Source organism: Carex rostrata, chromosome 21, assembly GCF_964058835.1.
Source record: "Carex rostrata chromosome 21, lpCarRost1.2, whole genome shotgun sequence".
Taxonomy (NCBI): domain Eukaryota; kingdom Viridiplantae; phylum Streptophyta; class Magnoliopsida; order Poales; family Cyperaceae; genus Carex; species Carex rostrata.
The window spans coordinates 6,310,833-6,333,818 of NC_135938.1; the positions used below are offsets into that span (position 1 = coordinate 6,310,833).

The 22,986-nt window shown below is 34.3% G+C and overlaps 4 protein-coding genes and 1 long non-coding RNA gene across 5 annotated transcripts; 4 read left to right on the forward strand and 1 right to left on the reverse strand.

Annotated features, from left to right (window-relative positions):
* LOC144573081 (F-box/kelch-repeat protein At1g57790-like) lies at window positions 1-1,867 on the forward strand. Its single transcript, XM_078322770.1, has 3 exons — window positions 1-482; window positions 573-627; window positions 746-1,867. The coding sequence occupies exons 1-3, from the start codon at window positions 1-3 to the stop codon at window positions 1,865-1,867; spliced, it is 1,659 nt and encodes a 552-aa protein (XP_078178896.1).
* A 2,290-nt stretch (window positions 1,868-4,157) lies between these two features.
* LOC144573082 (F-box/kelch-repeat protein At1g57790-like) lies at window positions 4,158-8,477 on the forward strand. Its single transcript, XM_078322771.1, has 3 exons — window positions 4,158-4,334; window positions 5,088-5,843; window positions 8,397-8,477. The coding sequence occupies exons 1-3, from the start codon at window positions 4,158-4,160 to the stop codon at window positions 8,475-8,477; spliced, it is 1,014 nt and encodes a 337-aa protein (XP_078178897.1).
* Window positions 8,478-9,448: 971 nt separating this feature from the next.
* EMB3126 (Ribosomal protein L1p/L10e family) lies at window positions 9,449-13,283 on the forward strand. Its single transcript, XM_078322648.1, has 7 exons — window positions 9,449-9,920; window positions 10,424-10,603; window positions 10,805-10,859; window positions 11,596-11,723; window positions 11,854-11,937; window positions 12,531-12,656; window positions 12,880-13,283. Exons 1-7 carry the CDS (start codon window positions 9,576-9,578, stop codon window positions 13,015-13,017), a joined length of 1,056 nt encoding a protein of 351 aa, XP_078178774.1. The 5' UTR covers window positions 9,449-9,575; the 3' UTR covers window positions 13,018-13,283.
* LOC144572998 (uncharacterized) lies at window positions 13,165-13,475 on the reverse strand. Its single transcript, XR_013517856.1, has 2 exons — window positions 13,365-13,475; window positions 13,165-13,325 (listed from the first exon to the last, which is right to left on the reverse strand). It is a non-coding gene; the product is annotated as an uncharacterized LOC144572998 (long non-coding RNA).
* A 4,780-nt stretch (window positions 13,476-18,255) lies between these two features.
* Window positions 18,256-22,725, forward strand: LOC144573065 (protein RETICULATA-RELATED 4, chloroplastic-like). The gene is made up of 8 exons (XM_078322755.1): window positions 18,256-18,908; window positions 19,556-19,624; window positions 19,927-20,058; window positions 21,035-21,088; window positions 21,196-21,240; window positions 21,591-21,730; window positions 22,216-22,341; window positions 22,422-22,725. Exons 1-8 carry the CDS (start codon window positions 18,369-18,371, stop codon window positions 22,456-22,458), a joined length of 1,143 nt encoding a protein of 380 aa, XP_078178881.1. The 5' UTR covers window positions 18,256-18,368; the 3' UTR covers window positions 22,459-22,725.
* The last annotated feature ends 261 nt before the right edge of the window (window positions 22,726-22,986 follow it).

Genomic DNA, 22,986 nt, shown 5'->3' on the forward strand with positions numbered 1-22,986 from the left:
ATGGGGCAACTTGCGGTCATTGATTTAGAGTCGTTACCTACAGGTGATATTGTATGTCGATTCATAGACGTCCCTCGTTTATTTCACAACGAAAATTGCCATTTAGTTGTTTCCAACGAGAGCGTCTTCACCGTTTTGGTTAAATTTTCGTCAGGACGGGTCAATGATGTTGAAATTTATACACTGGATACTTCTCTGCTATTTAGTAGACAAGTGTATAATTCTACAGCTAAGAGATGTTCACATTGGGTGAGAGTTGGAAGCATGATTCGTCGCAGCTTCTTGCTCAGTGGGGATTACAATATCTCATTATCTGCAAATTATCCGGGAGTACAATGCAATTGTATCTATGTTTTGCAACCAGACGAGGACAGCCTGAGGCTATATACAATTTGTTTGGACGATCAGACTACCACTTTTAAGGTGCTACTTCCTGAGGAGACTAATGCATGGAACAGATTATACTGGGTGGTACCTTGTTGGTGCGTTTCTTTTTTAGTTTTATACATAAAATTTTAATCTTATTTCTTCAGAAAATTGTTTCAAAATGATCAGTTGAATATTTCTCAAAGGTCAAGAAGCATCCAGTGCAGGCCCACAAAAACATCTACGGTTCTCTCTAGTGAGGTACGAGCATTCTTTATCTTATATTAATCTATTACCATCTGGACAATCTTTTGGTTGTGTGTAATTAATGTTGAAATCTAGGTTCTTATTTGACGTCATGTTATTTTGAATTTATTAGGGTGAAGACAGAACAAATGACATACCGATATCTTGGGCTGATCTACCCGAAGAAATGGTACAAGAACTCTTCTCACTTCTCCCTTTGCCAGATCGTATACGCCTGGCGTCTGTTTGCAAATCATTAAACTCTTTCTCCAAATACATACAAGATTCAAAGGTTTTCCCATGGCTGATGTGCTCCTTAGATTGCGGTTCTCTAAAGTTCTTTGACACTTTCTATGGAGTAGAACACAGTTTACAGATGAAGTGGCTTGGGTCTGATGGGAAGCTTACTTTCCACTTCTCAAAAGATGGTTGGATTATTGCATCTGATAGAAAGCCATATATTGGATTGCCGTCTCTATTTATCTTAAATCCATTAACAAAACAAGGGATCAAACTTCCATCAGTGCATATTTATGAGGATGAGTACATGCCATTTTCGTTTTCCTCTGTCCCAACGAATTCAGATTGCATCGTGCTTAGAGTTTTCACAAATTCTTGGAGCTGTGTATTGTACACATGGCATCGTGGACTGACGAAATGGAAGTCAGTAAAAATAGATCTTTCTGACAATCTTTTTCGGCCTACATCTGCTAGCCCCGTATTCCTTAATGGTGAATTTTACATCCTAGGAAGAGAGGGAGATCTATTGGTCTTCAATCCAATTACAAAGAAGTACAGGTTTCTCAACATATCAGTGCCAGTTCACTCTCACTGGGACCCTATCAAACAAGAAGATTTCTATTTGCTAGAGTTAGCAGGGAAGCTAATTTGTGTGCTCAAAGAAAGCATGATGGCATCACACGCTGTGTATAAATTGGACCAAATAAAGGGAGTCTGGGTCGAACTTGATAATTTGGGGGAAATGACGGCATTTCTCAGCTGTAGGAATTCTCTGTCGAGGCCATCTACACATAGAATGTATGCCAATGGGATGTTATTCCCGAGATTTTACAGAGAAGAAAGGAAGAAGCCAATGTTCTACTCCATGCAAAACCGCGCTTTCCAACCCATGTCTGATGACACGAGGGAAATAATGAATTGTGTTTGGTTTGAGCCCAACTTGTTCATTATTAAGAAGAAAAATATTAGGAAATTTTTTACTGTTACTTTGAAGAAAGAAATATCATATCTGTAATAATACTAATGAATCCTTTTAAAATGTTAATATTAATGAATTGTCACTGATTTTACTGATGTTCTTTGATTTTTGTTTGTTTCGTTGAGGCCATCTAGGAATAAAATGTATGCCAATGGAATATTATTCCCAAGATTTTACAGGGAAGATAGGACTAGACTATGCAAAACCATGCTTTTCAAAAACCAGTGTTCTAGACTATGCAAATTGCAAAACCATGCTTTTCAACCGATGGCTTAAGAAGACATGATGGATATTATGAATTATGTTTGGTTTGAGCCCAACTTGTTCAAAATTAAGAAGAATTTTATTTGCAAAATGTTTAGTTTGGAGAAATAAATTTTGTAATTCTTTAATGACTTGTCTGCGATTTTATTGTTTGGGTTTTATGATACTTAGTCTTATCTATGATGTGCTGCAGAGAAAAGTGCACCATTTGGAAATTAATTAGAAACTCTTCATTATGCATTCCATAGATTTCAGTGAAAATAAATAAGTTTTGAGCAGCTTCTTTTTAAAAATAAAAAAATAAAAAATAAAGAAATGTTTAATTTCAGAGAATAAAGATAGTAGCTAGTATAGTGTAGTAGAAACTTTCTCAAAGTTTTACCATGGTAGAAACAAAATTGACTCATTGATGTATTGAACAAATCCGTATCCATTACTATAACATCAAATTTAAATTTAACATGTGAATTGTTCGATCACAACTTGAATTAATTTGGCTCAATTTAATAATTTAATATAATATATAATAAACTACCTAGTTAAATCCATAAACCGACATGAACTTAATTGTGAAGGAGTCAAGGGGTATTTTATATATATAATATTTATATAATATAATATCTCTCTCACGCGTAGGGGAAGGAGTCAAAGGGGCGTTGACTCAGAATTTGAATAATTTTTTTGCTTCAAAGAATTTGAATATTTCGGTTCTATTATTAATTTATGTGAACTTTTGATTCCATAATCGCCGAGAACTTGGAGAAGAGGCTACGATTTCCGAAACAAGAACATATCGAGGTCATCTAGCTTGTACAGACTGTACAAAGGCACTGGACTTTCAAGACAGAAGAGAAGTAGCGGTATGTATGTATATTCACACACTTCATTTTTCATCTGATATTGTTGCTTTCTAAAATTGACCAAGGATCCCTTTTTGGTAGGGTTGGATTTCAAGAATAGTGGAATTGAATTGAGACTATATTCTTCTTTGTTCCAGTGTATTTTAGGAAGCATGCAAAAGAGTGGTGTCAGGGTTATGAAAATAGAAAATTAAGGCAATAGGAGCCAGTCAGTTATGCAATTTTTAGAGGAGATTTCTTTGTATCTCTGCTCTTTTTTAAAATATTTTGTAATTATCACTCTATTTTTTATTAATATCAATCAAGCTGTTGGTGCCACTTTCGCCGCCAACCATCAAAAAAAAAGAAAATAGAAAATTAATTAGAAGATTGGAATAGATGCAAATGCTTTATAAATTGATCATATATTAATTCAACAACAAAGGTAAATTTTAACTTGACCACTACTTTTAAATTTTTAGTTGCTGGTGCCATATTAATGCCCCAATCTTCTTTCAAAAAATACTAATGCCTCAATAAACACCAAAAATTAAACATAACAAGCACCTTGGTGCTCTTGCCAGTTCACTGAAATGAGATGTACAGTTTGTCCAATTCTTCAAAACTCAATTCTTTAAAAAGAGCATGAGAGTAGATAAATATTAGAGAAAACTTAATCAAGCCTCAATTGCCAGTTTGATCTCATAATTTAAGAAATATATTACTGTATATCAGCCCCCAAAATTGTGTGGTCTAATTGGCAATTGAGCCTTGATTAATTAATTAATTAATTTATTTTTAGAATTTTAGTAGTGGCTACTAAGTTAAGATTACAGGCGCCTACCCCATGCCAGCATGCACGCAGCTCAGGTTCCAGCCATTTTTTGCATAACAGGTTAGGTTTACAACAGAGAACTTAAGGTTGAAAATTAACCTATCCCCCTTCTATTCCTCGTACCAGCAATAATTTTACTTGATTTTTTTGCTTTTCGAAAATACACCATGGAAAAAGTATATTTCAAAAATATTGCGTTACATGCAATAGATCAGTTTCTTTTTCTTCCATTAATTAATATCCAGGATAATATACATGGGTAAAAGGCTCTTCAAATAGCAAAATTGGAAATCTAATTAAATTTTTGAAGCTGAAACAACTCTTTTCCTAAGAAAACAAAAATTTCCTCAAAAGGCTGAAACAATTCTTATTAAATTGGGTGTCTCAGATGATGAAGCCTCAACGTGAGGAAATCCCACCTTCTAGAAGATCCTCCATCCTACCTAGTTTCAGCCAGCAGCCGTGGCTCCTCCAGTTGCATGGTACAAAAGAGGGCACAATAAGCTTCATAAATCCTTCTAATGGCCGCACTGAGGAACGTTCGGTTCCAGAGATGCAAGGGAAGGTATGCCTTGGTTGCTTTGGAGAGTGGATCCTATTGCTCCATAGAAAGAGTAAAGGAATTTCTCTCTTGGACCTCCTCATTTAATGAAATCGAGCTTCCCACAATGCGAGCTGAGCCGTTCGAATCCCTCGGTTCTTTTGCAATTTCATCACCTCCAACATCTTCCAAGTGTCTTATCATAACTGTCCTCAAGGGTCAAGATTTTATCCTTTATTCTAGACGCAACGACCAAAACTGGGTCAAAATCTGACCTGTCTTAAATTCATGTTACAGAGGAATAGTTGGTGTAAGCCAAGGGAAAGTTTATGCGGATACTCAAATAGGGCTTGTGGTCATTGATTTAGAGTCGTTACCTACAGGTGCTATTGTTGGGGGAAATCATAAAAAATTTCGATGGAATCACCATTTAGTTATTTCCTGCGAGTGTATCTTCACCGTTTTCGTAAATTTTTCATCAAGACAAGTCACTGATGTTGATCTTTATACACTGGATACTTCTCTGCTATTAAGTAGAAAGTTTCAAATTTTGGATAGACGAGTGTATAATTTTACACCTAAGAGATGTTCGCATTGGGTGAGACTTGGAAGCATGATTCACAGTGTAAAATTTTACACCTGGTGTCTGTTTGCGAATCATGGGACTCTTTCTCCAAATACATACAAGATTCACAGGTTTTTCTGTGGCTGATGTGCTCTTTAGACGGCTGTCTAAATTTCTTTGACACTTTCTATGGAGTACAACACAATGTACAGATGAAGTGGCTTGGGTCTGATGGGAAGCTTACTATCCACTTCTCAAAAGATGGTTGGATTATTGCATCTAATAGAAAGTGGTCTTTATTTATCTTAAATTCATTAACAAAACAAGGCATCAAACTTCCATTATCTGTGCTGACGTGGTCTTATATGATAAACAAGGTAATATTTTCATTTTCCTCTGTCCCGACTGATTCGGATTGCATCGTGCTTGGAGTTTGCACATATTTTCGGAGCTGTGAATTGTGCGCATGGCATCGTCGACAGCTGTCATCAAATAGAGGGTATGTAGATTTGTCTGGCAATCTTTTTCGGCCTACATCTGCCAGCCCTGTATTCATTAAAGGTGAATTTTACATCCTAGGAAGAGAGGGAGATCTCTTGGTCTTCAATCCAATTACAAAAAAGTTAAGGTTTCTCAGTATACCAGTGCCAATTCATTCTAGAAGAGGCTCTGAAATCAAAGAAGAAGATTGTTATTTGCCAGATTTAGCTGGGGATCAGCTGATTTATGTGCTCAAAGAAAGCACAATGGCATCATACGTCGTGTATAGACTGGACCAATCAAAGATGATCTGGGTCGAGCTTGATGATTTGGGGGACATGACGGCATTTCTCAGCCCTAGGAGTTCTATGTTGAGGCTGTCTAGGAATAAAATGTATGTCAATGGAATGTTATTCCCGAAATTTTACGGGAAAGGTAGGAAGAAGCCAGTGTTCTTCTCTATACAAAACCATGCTTTCCAACCGATGGTTGAAGAAAACATGATGGAAATTATGAATTGTGTTTGGTTTGAGCCCAACTTGTTCAAAATTAAGAAGAAATTTTTTTGCAAAATGTTTAGTTTGGAGAAATAAAATTTGCAAATCTTTGATGACTTGTCTGTGATTTTACTGTTTGGGTTTTATGATACTTAATCTTATCTATGATGCGCCGTAGAGAAGATTGGAACTATATATATTTTCTTGTATAATCGTAGATATTTCTTTGTAGGATTTATTATGCACCATTTAGAAACTCTTCATAATGCATTCCGTCGATTTCAGGGAAATAAATAAGTTTTGAGCAGTTTATTTATTTTATTTTTTAAATAAAGAAAGAGAAATGTTTGGACGGATCGTGATAATTAAAATCGTTTTGATGGTTTTTTACTTTTATTTTATTTTTTTGGTGTACTGCCACGGAAAGGAATAAGAATTAGAATTTAATCCTATGCTATAATAGAATTGAAAAGAAATATAAATTTGAAAATTTTGATGAAAAGACTAATTAATTTTAGAAGAAGAATTGATCAAGAGATATATTAGAAGATGTCGCAATATTTATCTTATCTATCTAGAGGATTGAAATGTTTTCATTTTTTTTGTGTGTCTCTATTATGTCTTCATTTTTAGAATTAAATAACTTGAAAAATACATTGATGTGGAATATTTTTTTTAAACTTATAATCTGTAATACTAAAATCAAAAAGTATTTTTTTTTGTACATGTAGAAAAAAATAATATAGATCACATCTAGCAATTTTATTTTGACATAAATTTTTTAACTCAATTTTATTATTAAATAATTAAGTGGAGTTATTATGAAAACACAAAAATTAAAGGTTTTTGAACCTTCTCATCTAATTTTTTTTTTTTTTTTTTTAAACTTGGTAGAGGCTACCAACTACCAAGGCTTCTCATCTAAAATTATATGTCATTGAAAACTTGGATTATAGTTTAATACAGGAAGGAAAAGATGAACAAAAATAACACACGAGAGCAAAGTGCATTGATGAGTTGAACAAGTCTGTATTCTTTACTTTAACATAGAATTTGAATTTGAAATGTAAATTGTTCGATCAAAATTTGAACTAATTCAGACTAATTTAAAAGAAAATTTTAACACTTGTACCACTTTAAAACACACAAGTTAAAATTAGTTCTGCATACTTGAGTTATTGATACAAATTCTGAATTGAAATAATTATCAAATATCAACTTTTTTTAATGCAAACTTTCAGCGAAATTTACAACAGGTGACCGCGGTTCAGCAACTTTCCAAATGTCCGGTCAGCTCAGATTGGCTATGAAAAAAATCAGTTGATCTACAAAATTTTACAAATTTTACATTTTTGAAAAAAATTTACTATATTTTTAGATGGGTAGAAAATCAGTTAATCTAAAATTTTTTGCACTATTCAGATATTTGATTTTCTACCTATCTAAAAAAATAGTAAAAAATTTCCAAAAAATGTAAAATTTGGTCTCCAAACACATATTAATATGGAGAACAAGATGAACGGTTCGGATCGACCATTGAAATTTTAAAAACTCGAATATTGAGCCATAGCACCGTAGCCCTCTATGCAACCCATAGCACCGTAGCCTTCATTTGGTACCAGCCGAGGTCCAGTCCTAGACCGTCATCTAGCCATCCTAACTGCACAACAATATGCTGAATTATGTTAACTTACTCTAATTATACTAAAATAAATGATAAATTATGCTAATTGTACTAAAATACACTAAATTATGCTAATTATACTAAATTATGCTAAAATATGCTAATTATACTAAAATACACTAAATTACCCTAAATGATGATAAATTTCGAAATTTTTATTCGTATATTCAATAACAAAACAAACATAAAATACTAAAATTCAGCTACAACATAGAATACTACAATCCAATCCAAACCTAAAATAGAGCAAAGCTAGAGTGTATTATGCTCACCAAAAGTTGTTTTGGTGAGCACAACTCCAAAAGAATATCGAATTGGCTTCAAACGAACTTTTGGTGAGCACAACTTCAAAATAATATCGAATTGGCTTCAAACGAATAATCCAAATCATTGAAATCCATGTACTTCATGAGTGATGTATGTACATGCAAAATTTTAAAAGTTTTGAATTCATTTGTTACAAGGTCATCAGTCAAAAAAATAATGAAAAATGAATATATAAAATAACTTATAAAAAGTTCATTTCTTTGACCACTTGACCTTGTAGCAAATGAATTCAAAACATTCAAAAAAATTCATGTACATGTATCATCATGAAGTACATGGATTTCAACGGTTTGAATTATTCGTTTGAAGCCAATCCGATATACTTTAGGAGTTGTGCTCACCAAACTTTTTTAGTGAGCACATCACACTCTAGCTTTGCTCCATAAAATAGCTTAGGAGTAATGGAACTTTCAACCGTCCTCTTCAAAGGCCTGCAGCAGCATGCAACACACTCCCATATTTGAAACCAATAGTCATATATCAGATCTGTATTCTTGTTGATATATTTGAGGGTGAAAGGCTATGCTACATAGATGATAAATGAACATCTCCGCGATATCTCCCTTGACAAGACATGTGGGGCACCTATTCAGGTGGAGGGTCGATATCGCTGAAGTTCTCGTCAAGGATGTCTCTAATAGTCGGATCATCAATGGTCATGTATTCTTCAACATCTTTGAGTGGAAAAAAACGAGATAAATGTCTCTTCAAGCGGACTTCATTTGTCCAAAACTTGTTAGCGACGGATATAGGGGTGGATTAGCCATTTGTGACAAAGCTTTATATCCAAGTGGGCCGCATCGCAGCTCTCAGTGATGAAGAGAAAAACTCAGTAACGAAGAAGAATTGATCAAGAGAAGCATTAATTAATTAGGAGAAGTATTAAAATTTGATAGTAGGAATAATTAATTTTGAAGAAGAATTGATCAGGAGATACATTAATTATAAGATTCCCCAATCTTTATCCTATCTAATTTGTCATTTGAACTAAGAAACTTGGATTTGGTCTAGAGACGAAAAGATGACATATATATCGCTTTATCCTTGGTTAAATACAAACGACGCACCTATGAATTTAAAAATTCACGTTCCAGTTTTAAAATTTGTGCTAATTTAAAACAGACAGTGCAGATTCTTTAGGCTAATTTAAATTTGTGCAAATTTAAAACGTATAAGTTGCCGCATACAATACAAAATTACAAATTAATTCTGAATCGAACTCCAACCGAATATCAACCTTTTTCCTGCAAATTTTCGGTGAATTAAAATTTGCACCTCTCAAATAGTCAAATCATGTTGAATCCTTCTTGTTTTTTTCTTTCGCACCAGATAAGATCAATTGCTTGCCGAAAAAGTGAATTCTTCACGGTACAAATGAGGAACAAATCATTCAAGCACATCTGGATCACCTTTAGCCGTCCATTTATCACAGAAAACAAACTGTAGAATTCTTTTATAAAATGATGAAAAATAATTTCCAAAAATTGCACGGATAGGGACTGCCACTAATCAATACCCCGTAAACCCGCACCGTTAAGTTATCGGATTCGGGTCATGCCTTAAAAGGCGAAGGCTCTAAGTGGAAGAAGATAGCGCGAGGCCACAGTCACAGTCACAAGCTTAAAACGCTTGCTCTTTCTTCTTATCTTCTTTCTCTTCACCCCAAGAAAACCTTGCACGGAGTAGGATATATAGAGCATCGCCTCTCGGCAATGGCGTCATCCATCGTCGCCACTCCATCTCACACTCTCTCTCCACCCGCCGCACTCTCCCCCGCCAAGCACGGCGCTGTTCCGCCTTCTCTGTTCCTCGCTCTCTCTTCACATCACTCTCCCTTCCCTTCTCTGACTCTCAGCTGCCCCAACTCGCGCTTTCTGGTCTCGATCAAACAGCTGACTCATCGGGCCGTGGCTGGGGCGACTGCGGCCGAGTTGGATGACACAGAGGAAGAGGAAAAGGAAGAGAAGAATGATGGGTCTGTAACAAAGGGGCTCGCTTATACGCCTCCTACCAAGCCTAAGAAAGGAAAGGCTGCTCTTCCCTATAAGAGAGATAGAGTAATTTTTATCTTCTTATATCTTTTAATTTTGTTCTATTTTTAAACAGGTAGCCACCTGTTTGTTCATAATTTTTCCAATGGAGAGCTCATAGATGACCTCTATAATGTTTAAGACCCTCTGGAAAGGTACTGGTGTGATGCCTGTATAGCTAGGTACAGAACCTATAATGGTTACTCTCAGGAGCATTTCGTCAAACACCTCGCGAGTAAATATTATAGCTCCTTACAAGCTTGGTACTGAGTCCCTAGTGGTTGCTCTTACAAACATTTTTCCGAACACCTTGCAAATATAACCTGCAAAAAGAGAACTGATCAATTGTAATACTAGAGGCTCTTATTATGGCCTATGACTGAATATCATTGAGGCTTAGGAAGCAGCTGGTGCTAAACAGTCAAGGCTCTGTACAGTTAATTTGACCTGGTACAATGCCACAAAATTCTTATTCCTGCATAACTTGATGTAGTATTTTTTTTCTTTTTCTTTTTCTTGTTTTTTTGAAGACCCGTTCAAAGCGCTTTTTGGAGGTGCAGAAGTTAAGAGACTGGAGGAAAGATCATGATGTGCCCTCAGCCATTATGCTTATGAAGCAGATGGCAAGCACAAAATTTGTGGAGTCAGCTGAGGCACATTTCAGGCTCAATCTAGATCCAAAGTACGCTGACCAACAGCTTCGTGCATCAGTATGTTCCTTAATTTTTACTTTATTTTTGCTCATTTTTATATTTTTTTTAGCTGATGAACCGCTAAAACATTATGCTGGTAAATTTGAGCAATGGTTTTTATAATACACAAGAGATAGGGATCTAAACTCACTAAAATTGACTACCAGCATGGTATAAACTTATACTGACTGTTGTTTATCTCCTGTTATGGATTTACAGGTCAATTTGCCGAAGGGTACTGGTCAAAAAGTTAAAGTGGCTGTCCTTGCTACAGGTAATGGTCTTCTTTCTCTCTTTTATATATTTCACTTGCATCAGTTCCTAAATTGATTTTTGCATAGATATTCTTAAACTCGTTTAATTTGTTACCTTTGTGTAAAGAGTGAAATTGTTTAAATACATCTTGTGCAAGGAGGTGAGAGAACACAAAGAAGTCAGTTTTGTCAAGTTGTAGATGCAACCCATAGAAAGGGTTCAAGAGTTTGCTTCTGCTTATTAGAAAATTAACAAACGAAAACCTAAACCTTGCGTTACAGATTAAAAACCGTTAGATGTGATCTATATCACTTTCTCTTTCAGATGTTGCAATATATTGGTTTCATTTTTATGGTCATCATGAGTTCTGATAAGTACTGTCATGGACAATTTTGTACGTTCATTTTTCTAATGTGCTCTTGATTTCTCTCAGAACAAGACCAAGATACCGCAATCATTTTCATGCACATTAAGAAAATTATATAGATCACGTCCAATGGTTTTAATATTGCATTTGAGCTTTGCCTCTTTTTATCATGTTAAAGGCAATTAAACCCTCGAATAGAAAATCTTAGTTTCCTATTGTAACTCCTATTTTGTACTTTTATCATGGTTGCTAACTGTTGACTCCAATAGTTTGTCCCTTTCCGAGCATTCTACATTTCTGGATGTATCATACTCCTTTCTTATGTTACATTTTCATAATTTTGTGTTTACATTTAAACCTAAAATATCTTCTACTTAAAATTTGGAAGGTGAGAAGCTAGATGAGGCAGAAAAAGCAGGGGCTGATATATTTGGTGCAGATGAGCTAATCGAAAAGATAAAAGAAGGATTCATGGATTTCGATAAATTAATTGCTTCTCCTGAAATGATGCCAAAGGTGGGGATTTGGGAATAGTAACTTCATATTTTACAGTTTAACTATTATTGCCTCCTTTTGTTTTTTATACGCATCTTGTTACCATTAGTTTGGCCTTTAATATGCTTCATGTTTCAATTCTCTCTCTCAGGTGGCTACTTTGGGTCGAATTTTAGGTCCCCGTGGTCTCATGCCTAACCCAAAAGCAGGCACTGTCAGTACTGACATTACTCAGGTATACAATTTTTGACTGAAACAAGAAAGCGGAAATAAATGCTGCAGGAAACTAAGAGGAATTAGCAAAGCCCCAAATTGACAACAGAACAATACAGAAAATAAAGCAGCTCAAAAGACAAAAAAAAAAAATTGAAGTAAATTAGCAGAGATCCAAGTATGTTAAAATTCTTAGAAGCTCTTAAGAAAGGTAGCATGAGTAATATCCTATCATTATCTATAAATAGTAATGTGATGCTGCTAATACAGTGGTACTAATTACCCTATACAATCTTTTGTTTGCTATATTGTCATTTCTGTTTTGCTTCTCTTGCTTCAGTAGGTTCAAAATACTAATAAAAGAGGAGCATTTCTTTTCTTTATATTTCTGAACAAAAGTGGCCTTAAAGTGCATGCCTAAATCCGTGTAATATGAGGACCAGTGGAGATGAAGAGCCAATTTATATTACATAGCTAATATAATACCCCATCCTGAAACCCGTTCTGCCCCAAACCACCAGCAAGAAAATATCAATACCCCAACCCAACGAGCTCAGAGTATTAAAACTGACTTGTAACACTTACTATTACTTTTTTTCAAAAAAATTCTTCCAGGCAATTAATGAGTTCAAGAAAGGCAAGGTTGAATATCGTGTGGACAAGACGGGAATTGTTCATGTACTTTTTGGGAAAGTCAATTTTCCTGAGGAAGACCTCATTGAGAATTTCATGGAAATAGTGGTATGCATTTCACACTAATGGGTTTTAAGACTTGCATGCAAGTAGGATAACTTGAGGCCGATCTGGAAATAATTATCAAGTAGTACCACCTTATGGCAAAAAGAAATTATTGCAATAAAACAAATAGATAGCAATAAGGCCAGATTCACAGAGATGAAATAATGTGCAATGATTCACCTCTTTTATATCAGAATTGAAATTTAATCTCTTAATGGTATTTCAGCGATCTGTGGAAACAAACAAGCCAAAAGGTGCAAAAGGAGTATATTGGAGGAGTGCATATATCTGCTCAACAATGGGGCCTTCAATTAGGCTAAACTCAAAGCAAATGCTTGAATATAAGCCCGTTCCAGCTGTATAAACTCTTGCAAAAATTAAAAGAGAAGGCAAGTTTTTCAACGAGCTTTTTTGCCTTGGTCCATATTTTGACTGTGGACCAGAAATATCGGGGCTTTTAATTTGCTGAATTTAGGGGTATGCAGTTTTTCTGTATTTATTCATTTATCAGTTCTTTTTTTTTTTTTTGCTTAAATGCTAATGGATTTATGTGTCTATAATCATAAAGCCTTTTGTTCAGAGGTCTACGGTGCAAAAATAAATAATCGATATTTTTTTCTTCCGAGATCCAAGATAGGTGACTTGATTGGTGAGGTAAACGTGATTTAGGGTCTCTATTAGAGTATTAGGTGAGAACTCTTGCTTATCCACATTGTTAGGTGACATGAGCATATATTACTTGGGTATAGTTCTTTTATACGAGTGAGGCTCCAATACTACCTGCAATGCATACTGGTTTGTATTATGAATTAATAGTTCAATACATCCATTTGCAAAGTTCAAATATCAATCTGAAACGTTTAACATGATTTTTGTATGAAAATGTACTTCTAATCAAATTATATTTTTTTTAAGAAAAAAATACTATTCTTTTAACTGAGGTAGAAATTACTTGATCTAAATATTATAATCTACTCAAAAGTAGTGTTTTTTTTATCTATCTGAAAAGGTAGTAAAAAAATTCTAAAATATAAAATTTAGTCTTCAAGTCCATTTTCATATGGAGATTATGTTGAACAGTTCATATTGACTATTTGAACATTAAAAATGAAAATATTAATACATAGTATGGATCAATCTACACCGTGCATAGTACTGTGGCCTCACTCGTTTTATATTATATTTACAGTTGTCATAAATCAAATTTTAATTTGTTGAAAATTAATGAAAATTGTCAAAGTCCGTTTCTGAGGTTGGTATCACTTCAGATATAAGAGATTTTTCATCAGGAGAAACAGCCATTTTGAAATGGTCTTTCTCTTACTAATTTTTTAAATCAACCTTTTCCCTTTTGTGAATTAAGAAGGATATAGCAATTTTTGAAACTTGCTTTTATTTCCCTAAGAAAAGATAAAAAGAAAAGTTAATATTTGATGAAGACGGTACTTGTTTATGTCCTCGATTTGCTATTTTTGTTCGGTTCATGTGTCTATTTTGTTACTGATTGAGCCCAACATAAACTTACTATTTTTGTTCAGTTCCTTGTACCAACTTTGTTACTGATTGAGCCCAATATAAACTTTATATAGAAGGCCTCCGGTTTTATTTTGGGCTGTTACTACTCACTACTAATTGATGGAGCTTATTATCGTGACACTGCTTACCGGGGAAATTATAATTGGGTCCGTTTCTTTTTCATAATTGCAATTATCATAGGGGCAGTTTAAAAGCGAGAATTAATTTTCTAAGATTTCATCTTCACTCTGCGTTATAATCTAATTAAAATATGATTTGCATATAAAACTGAAAAGCTGCTTCTATCTTTTGATACGTTTAAGATCAAACTAATATTTTCGTGTACTCTTTCTCAAAAAAGTATTTTTGCACGACGTGATTTTTTTTTTTAAATACACGGCCATGTATGCTGTATATACGTATATCCTCTTTATACTCATGCGAGATGGTGATACCAAGTTACCAACCCCGTGCATAATACACTAGTAAAATACTAAAAACCTAACAAATATAACAATTAGTGCGTGTCGCTTTCGGGCAAGTGACAACACGGTTTAGATCAGTGTGGCTATATTAATAAAACAAAATAATTTTCAAATTGTAAGTATCATCCTAGGTCATGAGAAGACGGTCAAGTCACAAAGCCATGAATTTCTATGTAATTTAGTAGAATGCCAACTTGGACTGAAGACTTGGCTTCTATAGAATATGTCATGAACAAAAATTAGAGAGGTCCAGAACTGTAAAAAAATATTTTTAGCAACTATCTCGCCTTCATAAATTTTTTTTAAAAAAAAAGGTTGCCATGACTGCTTATGTACAAATTGAGGAAAATTCTTTTGGTACAGTTACAAAAGATAATATTAATTGTGTTAGAATTCGCATGGTCGAAACTCGGATGAAATTGTTCTTGTGAATATTAGATATTTTTCAACAGAAAATGTTTTATAACCATTACATTAATTGGAACTAAATTGGATCCTGGGTTCTTGAACTGGAGAGAGAAAGCACAATCAAAATATTCCAATCTCCATTCGCTTTTCTCTACCAACTTTTTCCCAAGAATAAAGGAAAAAAAAAAATAGATTCCCCATACCACCAAACCCCGAGCTCAGATTCTCAGAATCTCCAGTGCTGACTGGTTAGGTGGTGCTGGAGCGTCGATCTGCAGCGAATTTCTTACCTGCGCAGATCTCAACACGATCAACGGTCCAGATCATAGAACGACGGGTCAAATTTTGCACCCGAGTCCTCGGCTCCTTGCTTCTTTTCCTTGAAAACAAAAGGCAAATAAAAATAAAAGGGTAAATTTTGCATAAGGTCACTAAACTTTGTTATTTGTCACAAATTGTCACTTAATTTAAATTTGTTCATTTTGAGTCACTTAATTTTGTTATTTGTCCCAATCAAGTTCCTCTGTACTTTTCCATTCAAAATTTTAACGGAATATTCCTATTCCGTCCAAAAAATTAACGGAATATACTCATTCCATCCAAAATATTAACGGAATGAGCATATTCCATCCAAAATACTAACGGAATTAGCATATTCCGTTAAAATTTTGGATAGAAAAAGAGAGAGACTTGATTGGGACAAATAACAAAGTTGAGTGACTCAAAAGAGACAAATCAAACTTGAGTGACTAATTTGTGACAAATAACAAAATTTAGTGACCTAAAGCGAAATTTACCCAAAAATAAAATGAACAATACTAGGTGAACCGAATGTTGCCCCTCATATTGCCACGCGTGCATATACGCTTTAGAGCCACATCAGGGACAATAATGGGAGCACCGTATCAGTACTGAATTAAGTTTTTTTATTATTTAAGTACAGAACTAGGTAAAATGCAGCATAGAGAAAATCGGCTGTTATTCCAAAGGAATAACAGGAACCTGTTATCCAGATCTCAACCGTTCAAATTTTTCCCTGCGCGAATCGTAACAATGAAACGGTTGGGATTTGGATAACAGGTTCCTGTTATTCATTCGGAATAACAGCAGATTTATTTCCAAGAACGTGGGTACTATAAAGGCGAAATTGCATCGCATTGGGGAAACCGAGGTTCAAATTTCAACCCATCAGTTCACAACCACGCTGAGCTATGCTATCGGCAAAACCTGGTCTGTAATTGAATTTCAAGTAGAATAGGTTGTTGTCAAGATTACGAAGCCTTCATTGAGGTTAATTTCAAAATCTGACCAAATTATTTCAAATGAAAAATTTACACCGTTGAAATTGATTTATTTTAAAAATAATCTGTTTACCTATTAAATTTATAAATTTATGAATTAATTTAGTATAAATTTAAGTGGTCAAAATAATAAAGTTTACAAGTTAAATTTTAATACGTACATTTTTAATTGTTCTTTTATCACTTGATTTTCTACTAAATTAGTTTGAAGTTTATAGATTTAACATGTAAATGCATCATGAAATAGATCGATTTTTATAATTTGAATTCGTCAATTAAAATCAATCCGATAAATTTTGAAATTAAGCTTATTAAAGAACTTGGTGAGCTTAAGAACACCTTAGTACTAGTCTTAAATTTTTGTCATCACTTGAGAATACTGCACTAATTTTGTAAACGAGTCGAGTTGAATGGACTTAGATAAATTTTTAAATCAGCTCATGTCAGAACATGTCGAGTCGCATTAAGCTTAATTTTAGTCAAATCAATCATGAGCAAAACCAAGTCAGCTTACTAACAATTCGTTCGTACGTCAAACCACACACTAAATAAAGAGATAAATTTTTAAATCAGCTCATGTCAGAACATGTCGAGACGCATTAAGCTTAATTTTAGTCAAATCAATCATGAGCAAAACCAAGTCAGCTTACTAACAATTCGTTCGTACGTCAAACCACACACTAAATAAAGAGATAAATTTTTAAATCAGCTCATGTCAGAACATGTCGAGTCGCATTAAGCTTAATTTTAGTCAAATCAATCATGAGCAAAACCAAGTCAGCTTACTAACAATTCGTTCGTACATCAAACCACACACTAAATAAAGATTTTTTTTTTAATTTGATGCTATGAATCTCTCATAAACCACAAACCATAAAAAAATATCTTCTTGTAACGATTTTCATCTTTCCAAAATAGACACAGAGAATTGAAAATTTTGAAATAGTTTTATTTTTTTAATTATGAGCTGAATCAAGCTTAAATTTGCTAATAATGAGCTGAGTTAGAATCGAGCAAGCAAATTATAAAATTTTTCTGAGTTTATCTCAACCAAACCACAAACTATAAGCTGTTTATCAACCTTAATAACAACTATAATAATATCTTTTGAGCTTGAACACTATTATTTAAAAATGATGAAAACATATTTGTAGATGAGGAGGGTTCAAATGCCTTCATTTTTTGTGCCTCCACCATGCCTCTATTTTTTAAAACTTTAATAACTCAAATTTTAAAACTTAAAAGTCAAAATAAAACCGTTGGATATGATCTACATCATTTTATTTATGCACGTGTAAAAAATTATGACATTTCAATTTTATTTTGATTGTCATCAAGAGCTTGTAAAAAATGCATTAATATGGATGATTTTTAGACGTTGATTTTTGAACTTATTGATTCACATATATACAAAATTGAAATGTGATATTTTTTTATGAGCACATAGATAAAATAACATAGATCACATCTAACGATTTTATTTTGACTTTTAAGTTTTAAATTTTGAGTTATTAAAGTTTTAAAAAATGGAGGCATGATGGAGGTACAAAAAATGAAAGCATTTAAACCCTCCTCTTTGTAGATAATAACATTGTTATATTTTATTTTGTTTGTTGTTTTCTATCCATTTCTTTCTTTAATGTTTTAAGCATGACTCAAAAATGAAAATCTTTTAATCATTGATGAAAAGCGTAATAAAACGGCAATAAAATTAAAGAGAATAAATTTCGAAATTTAATTATCAAACAAATAGGCGCGGTTCCAAATTAGGAACGCCAACCAAACATCCGTTCACGAAATTAGATTTAAACCTGTTTTACTCAAGAGTTCCCCACTTGGCACTTGCCATTTCAACAACTCTCGTCAAACTTGAAAAAAAATTGAAAATAAAATATAAATAAAAAATAAAACCAAGACAAAATAAGACAAACAAAAACACAGATCCGCTCTTCGAACGGTGCGCGCGCTTGTCAACCCAAACTACACTCCGAAGTCCGAACCCAGCCATGGCCGCCGCCTCTTCTCCGCTCTCCTCTTCTCTCTCCTCCTCCTCGCTCGGCCACTTCATCTCCAATCCCCACCGACCATCTCCTCCCTCCGCCTTTTCTATCCCAGTCCGATCTCCTCTTCCCTCCCGTTTCCCTTCTCTCAGCTCTCTCCGTCTCCGCCTCCCTCCCCTCCCTTCTCTCTCAAATGGAAGTGGGAATAACGGAGGTAAATCCAATGGTAGTGGAAATCAAGGTGGAGGAGGTGGAGGCGGGGGAGACGACGAGGACGACGAGTCGGGATGGGAAAAAAACCGCGACCAAGCGTTGTTCGTGCTTGCAAATCTCGGCCGTTCGTTGGACAGCTTGCCGTTGGATCTGGCGGAGGCGGTCAGGGATGGAAAGGTTACTGGAGAGATTATCACGAGGTTTGTTAATCTGGAAAAATCGCCTCTGTTTAGGTGGTTGATGAATTTCGGAGGGTTTAAGGAGAGGTTGCTTGCGGATGATCTCTTCTTGGCGAAGGTTTTGATGGAATGTGGTGTTGGTATCTTCACTAAGGTAATGCATGTATTTTTCTCCCTCTTTAATCTCGTTTTATTATAATTTGTTGTTCTTTTTTTTTTTTCAAGTTGCATAGTGGAAATTATATATGGAGCAGCCCATTGGCATTTGCAAATAAAAACATTCTTACAGAAAAGCTCTAGTTGAGAACAGGTATTGGATCAGTCCGAGAATCCAGAATTGAAAAGTTTTTTTCCCATAATTTTCAGGTTACATGATCTGAGTTTTATTTACAATTTGTCAGGTTTGGATTTGATCATGTGGGGGTTAGAGTTCATTGCGGGCCAGTTCAGTGTTTGTCTGGTTTATGTTTTTTTTGAAGAGGGTTTATGACGGGTTATTTGCAATCTAATTACAACTTTAGAAGGAAATACTAAAAGCCTTTTCTATTCACGTATCATGGTTTTGTCTTGTGCTCATTAATTTTAGTTATCCAATAACATATTATTCAGTCTATTGCTTAGTTTAACGCTAATAACTGTTTTAACATTGAAAATAATATCATTGTTTGTCATCACTCACCACTCGCCACACTGTTTCATAATTCTTTCTTTGTAATTCATCAGTCCAATAATACAGTTGTTCCAGTGCTGATAGGGTGCGCTGCTATTTCCTAGTTCTAATGTACTCTTTCTAATTTTTAGACTGCTGCTGAGTATCAGAAGAGAAAAGAAAACTTTGTCAAAGAGCTGGATTTCGTAATCGCCGATGTGGTAAAATTCCAACCTCTTGTTTGTTAATTAAACTTGTCATAGAATCAGATTTGCAGTGCGGGTATCTGAAAATTAAGAGAAAATTCAAAACACGAATCGTCTCCACTAAATAATCAGATAAGGATGTTTGATCTATTTTGATTGGTTGTATGTCTGTTTATTTGTGCACTCAATTACCTGTATGAAAAACTTGCATGAAATGCTTCCATAATACAAATTCTTGGTCACCTTCTTCTTAAAGTCATTAAATTTAAATTTATATAGTTTTCTTTGATTATTTTAAGAATGGTGCACTTTTTCAGGTGATGGCCATAGTTGCAGATTTCATGCTTGTCTGGCTTCCTGCTCCAACTGTATCCTTGAGATCCTCTATTGCAGTGGGTGCAGGGCCCATTGCTAAATTTTTCCATGGCTGCCCTGACAATGCTTTCCAGGTATGACCTTGTATCTTTACCTATACTCTCTCTATGACCAGACGTGACCTGCCTGGAACAATATTTTCTTATCTGTTTATCAACACGAAAGGCCCAAATTCTAATTGGGCCTGGGGAACCTGATTGTCTTTCCTTAACAAATACAAGTCAAAAACTCAATTATGCATGGATTGTATACTACTACGCTGTATTGGCGGATTGCATTTTGTTCAAGATTAAAATCCTCTTGACCCACTAGGGCTCTGTTTGGACGGGGGTAAGTAGGGAATAAAGTAATGTCACCTCTGATAGGGGATGACTTTATCCACTAGTTATCCCCAACTTATTCTCCTCCCAAACAGGGCTTAATGCTCAGGTCGTGTCAGTTTTTTTATTTTTAAAATAAAGTCATCAATTGATCCTACTCATTTCCATCCTGTGTACAAACCAGATAAAAATCGGTTCGTATGGAACCGCTAATTTGGTTATAGAACTTTGGTCATCTTCAAAGTATATTAATTTTTGGAGTAAGGCTTGGGTGCTATGGATAGCATAAGGTCATCCGTGCTACTGTCTCAAAAACTTATCGTATAAACTTCAAACTTCAATTTAAGTAGCTCAATAAATTGATTATATAATAAACTTGTAGAATACTAATTTTTACTATTTTTGAATTTTTTTTACTATTTTTTATGATTTATGAAAGATGGTAAAAAATAGCCTGAAATATTGACAATTTTCTTTTATTTTTAGGCCATCTTTCATAAATCATAAAAAATAGTAAAAAAATTCCAAAAATAGTAAAAATTAGTAACTTATAAGCTTATTATATAACTAATTTATTGAGCTACTTAAATCGAAGTTTGAAGTTTATATGAGAGATTTTTGAGGCCGTAGTACGGAAGTCCTTATGCTATCCATAGCACCCAAGCCTTACTCTAATTTTTGTATAATTTTTTTTTTTAACTTTCTGAACTTTGTAATGGTTTGGTTTTAGGTTGCTTTGGCTGGAAGGTCATATTCACTTGTGCAAAGAATAGGTGCTATTGTGGTAAAGTGTTCTATTATTTAGCTTATCGATGTTATGCCTTCTATTGAATCTTTATGCAAAGAAACAAATTTATATTCTTATTTATAATCAATATTTCTGTTTTACAGAGAAATGGGTCCAAGCTTTTTGTTGTAGGGACTGCTTCTTCATTGGTATGTCCCCCGTTTTGTTTTATTGTTATTTTCTCAACTCTGAATTGATTTAGGTTAGTTTGTATAGAGCAACTTTGATTTCTGGCACCCATGATAGTAGTGAAATTTTAAATCTTGTCCCACGTTTTTGTCTTGTTTTACTTCCTTCAGTTGACATACTAATTAAAACATTTTTTTGTTCTTATATCTGGCTCTCTTATTTTATCATTATAACAGAAGCAGATGTTTTATTGATGCTATGCTGCGCACTACAACCTTTTGAATTTTCCGCTATTTAAGATTTGAGCCGAATAGTTGATTATTTTCTAAGATTTGAGCTTATTATTATAATTTTGTATTTTGTATGTTAGATTGGGACCGGAGTAACAAATGCCTTGATAAAGGCAAGAAAGGCTGTTGACAAGGAAAATGCTCATGAAGGGGAGGATATACCTATTATATCAACTAGCGTTGGCTATGGTGTTTACATGGCGGTCTCTAGCAATCTCAGGTACATATTCACCTGCTTTTATTGCGGTGCCATCACAATTTATACAAATGTAGCTTCATGTCTCATCCATATTTGATTATAAATAAAGTATCAGGTTGTCCTGATTTGAATCATGAACATGATGGTTGCCCAGAGTATCGGGTTACACAATTGAATTGGGTTGGTTCAGATTTGGCTTGCTAATAGTAGGAAATTATGTGGCAAATTGGTGTCTGGACTTGAATCCGCATTGCTCCGTTTTATGTCTTCTTTTTAATGGGAGTATATAGTTGGTGGTTCAGGTTTTTATTTCAACATCCATAGTAAGTAATAAACCAATATAACAATCTTCCCAATTGAACAATATTTTCTAATCGTGTCAGTCAATATCACCTGGCCAAATTTTCTAATTTCATTGCTTCTCTTTATGTGTTATTTTTAACAATGAAAATTAGGTAACAACCTCACAGTCTGGTCTCACTAACGTGTGCATTTTATTTTAACAGGTACCAGATACTAGCAGGAGTGATTGAACAAAGAATGTTGGAGCCACTGTTGCATAACAACAAGGCATTGCTGAGTGCTATGTGCTTTGCAGTCCGTACAGGAAATACCTTCCTAGGATCCTTATTGTAAGTATTCAATTTAAATTATTCCGAAAATTTATTTTGTAACAGTTTGTATTTATTTAACAGTTCCTTTTCAAAAACAGGTGGGTTGATTATGCCAGATGGGTTGGCATCCAGTAGTAGGTGTGTGAGTTGAGCAAGTACAGCACCCAATTGAAATGCATTGGTGTGTGATACTATGATTTCTCATTTTGTTCCATGCTATATACTTTAGGGAACCTTTTTTTAACCTTTTCAAACTTAAATTGGGGTAGTTTTTGATGATTCTTTCTGGATGAACAATATAGGGCCTTTGCTTTTCCAATCTGTCGATTATCTTTAATTGAACATTTCTGTTTTGGGTTGTCACTGATAGTGCTTGTCATAATAAAATGGCAGTTTCTTGCTTTGATCCTAGTGAAAATTGTGGATGAATACATGGTTGCTCTTGCTTTTGTAATTAGTTTTCATGGGTCACGCTTATTGTAAGTTCAGATTCTGTGCTTTGGATTGCATCTTTATTACAAGTATAATTGAGTGATTCTAACCTGAGCTTCAACTGAAAATAAGTGACATCCTACGTAAACAAAGAATAAGTTTTTTTCTTTTATTAAAGTGCATGAAATGAATATTGTAAATGTTTACCATCCACCATTTTGACATTATGAA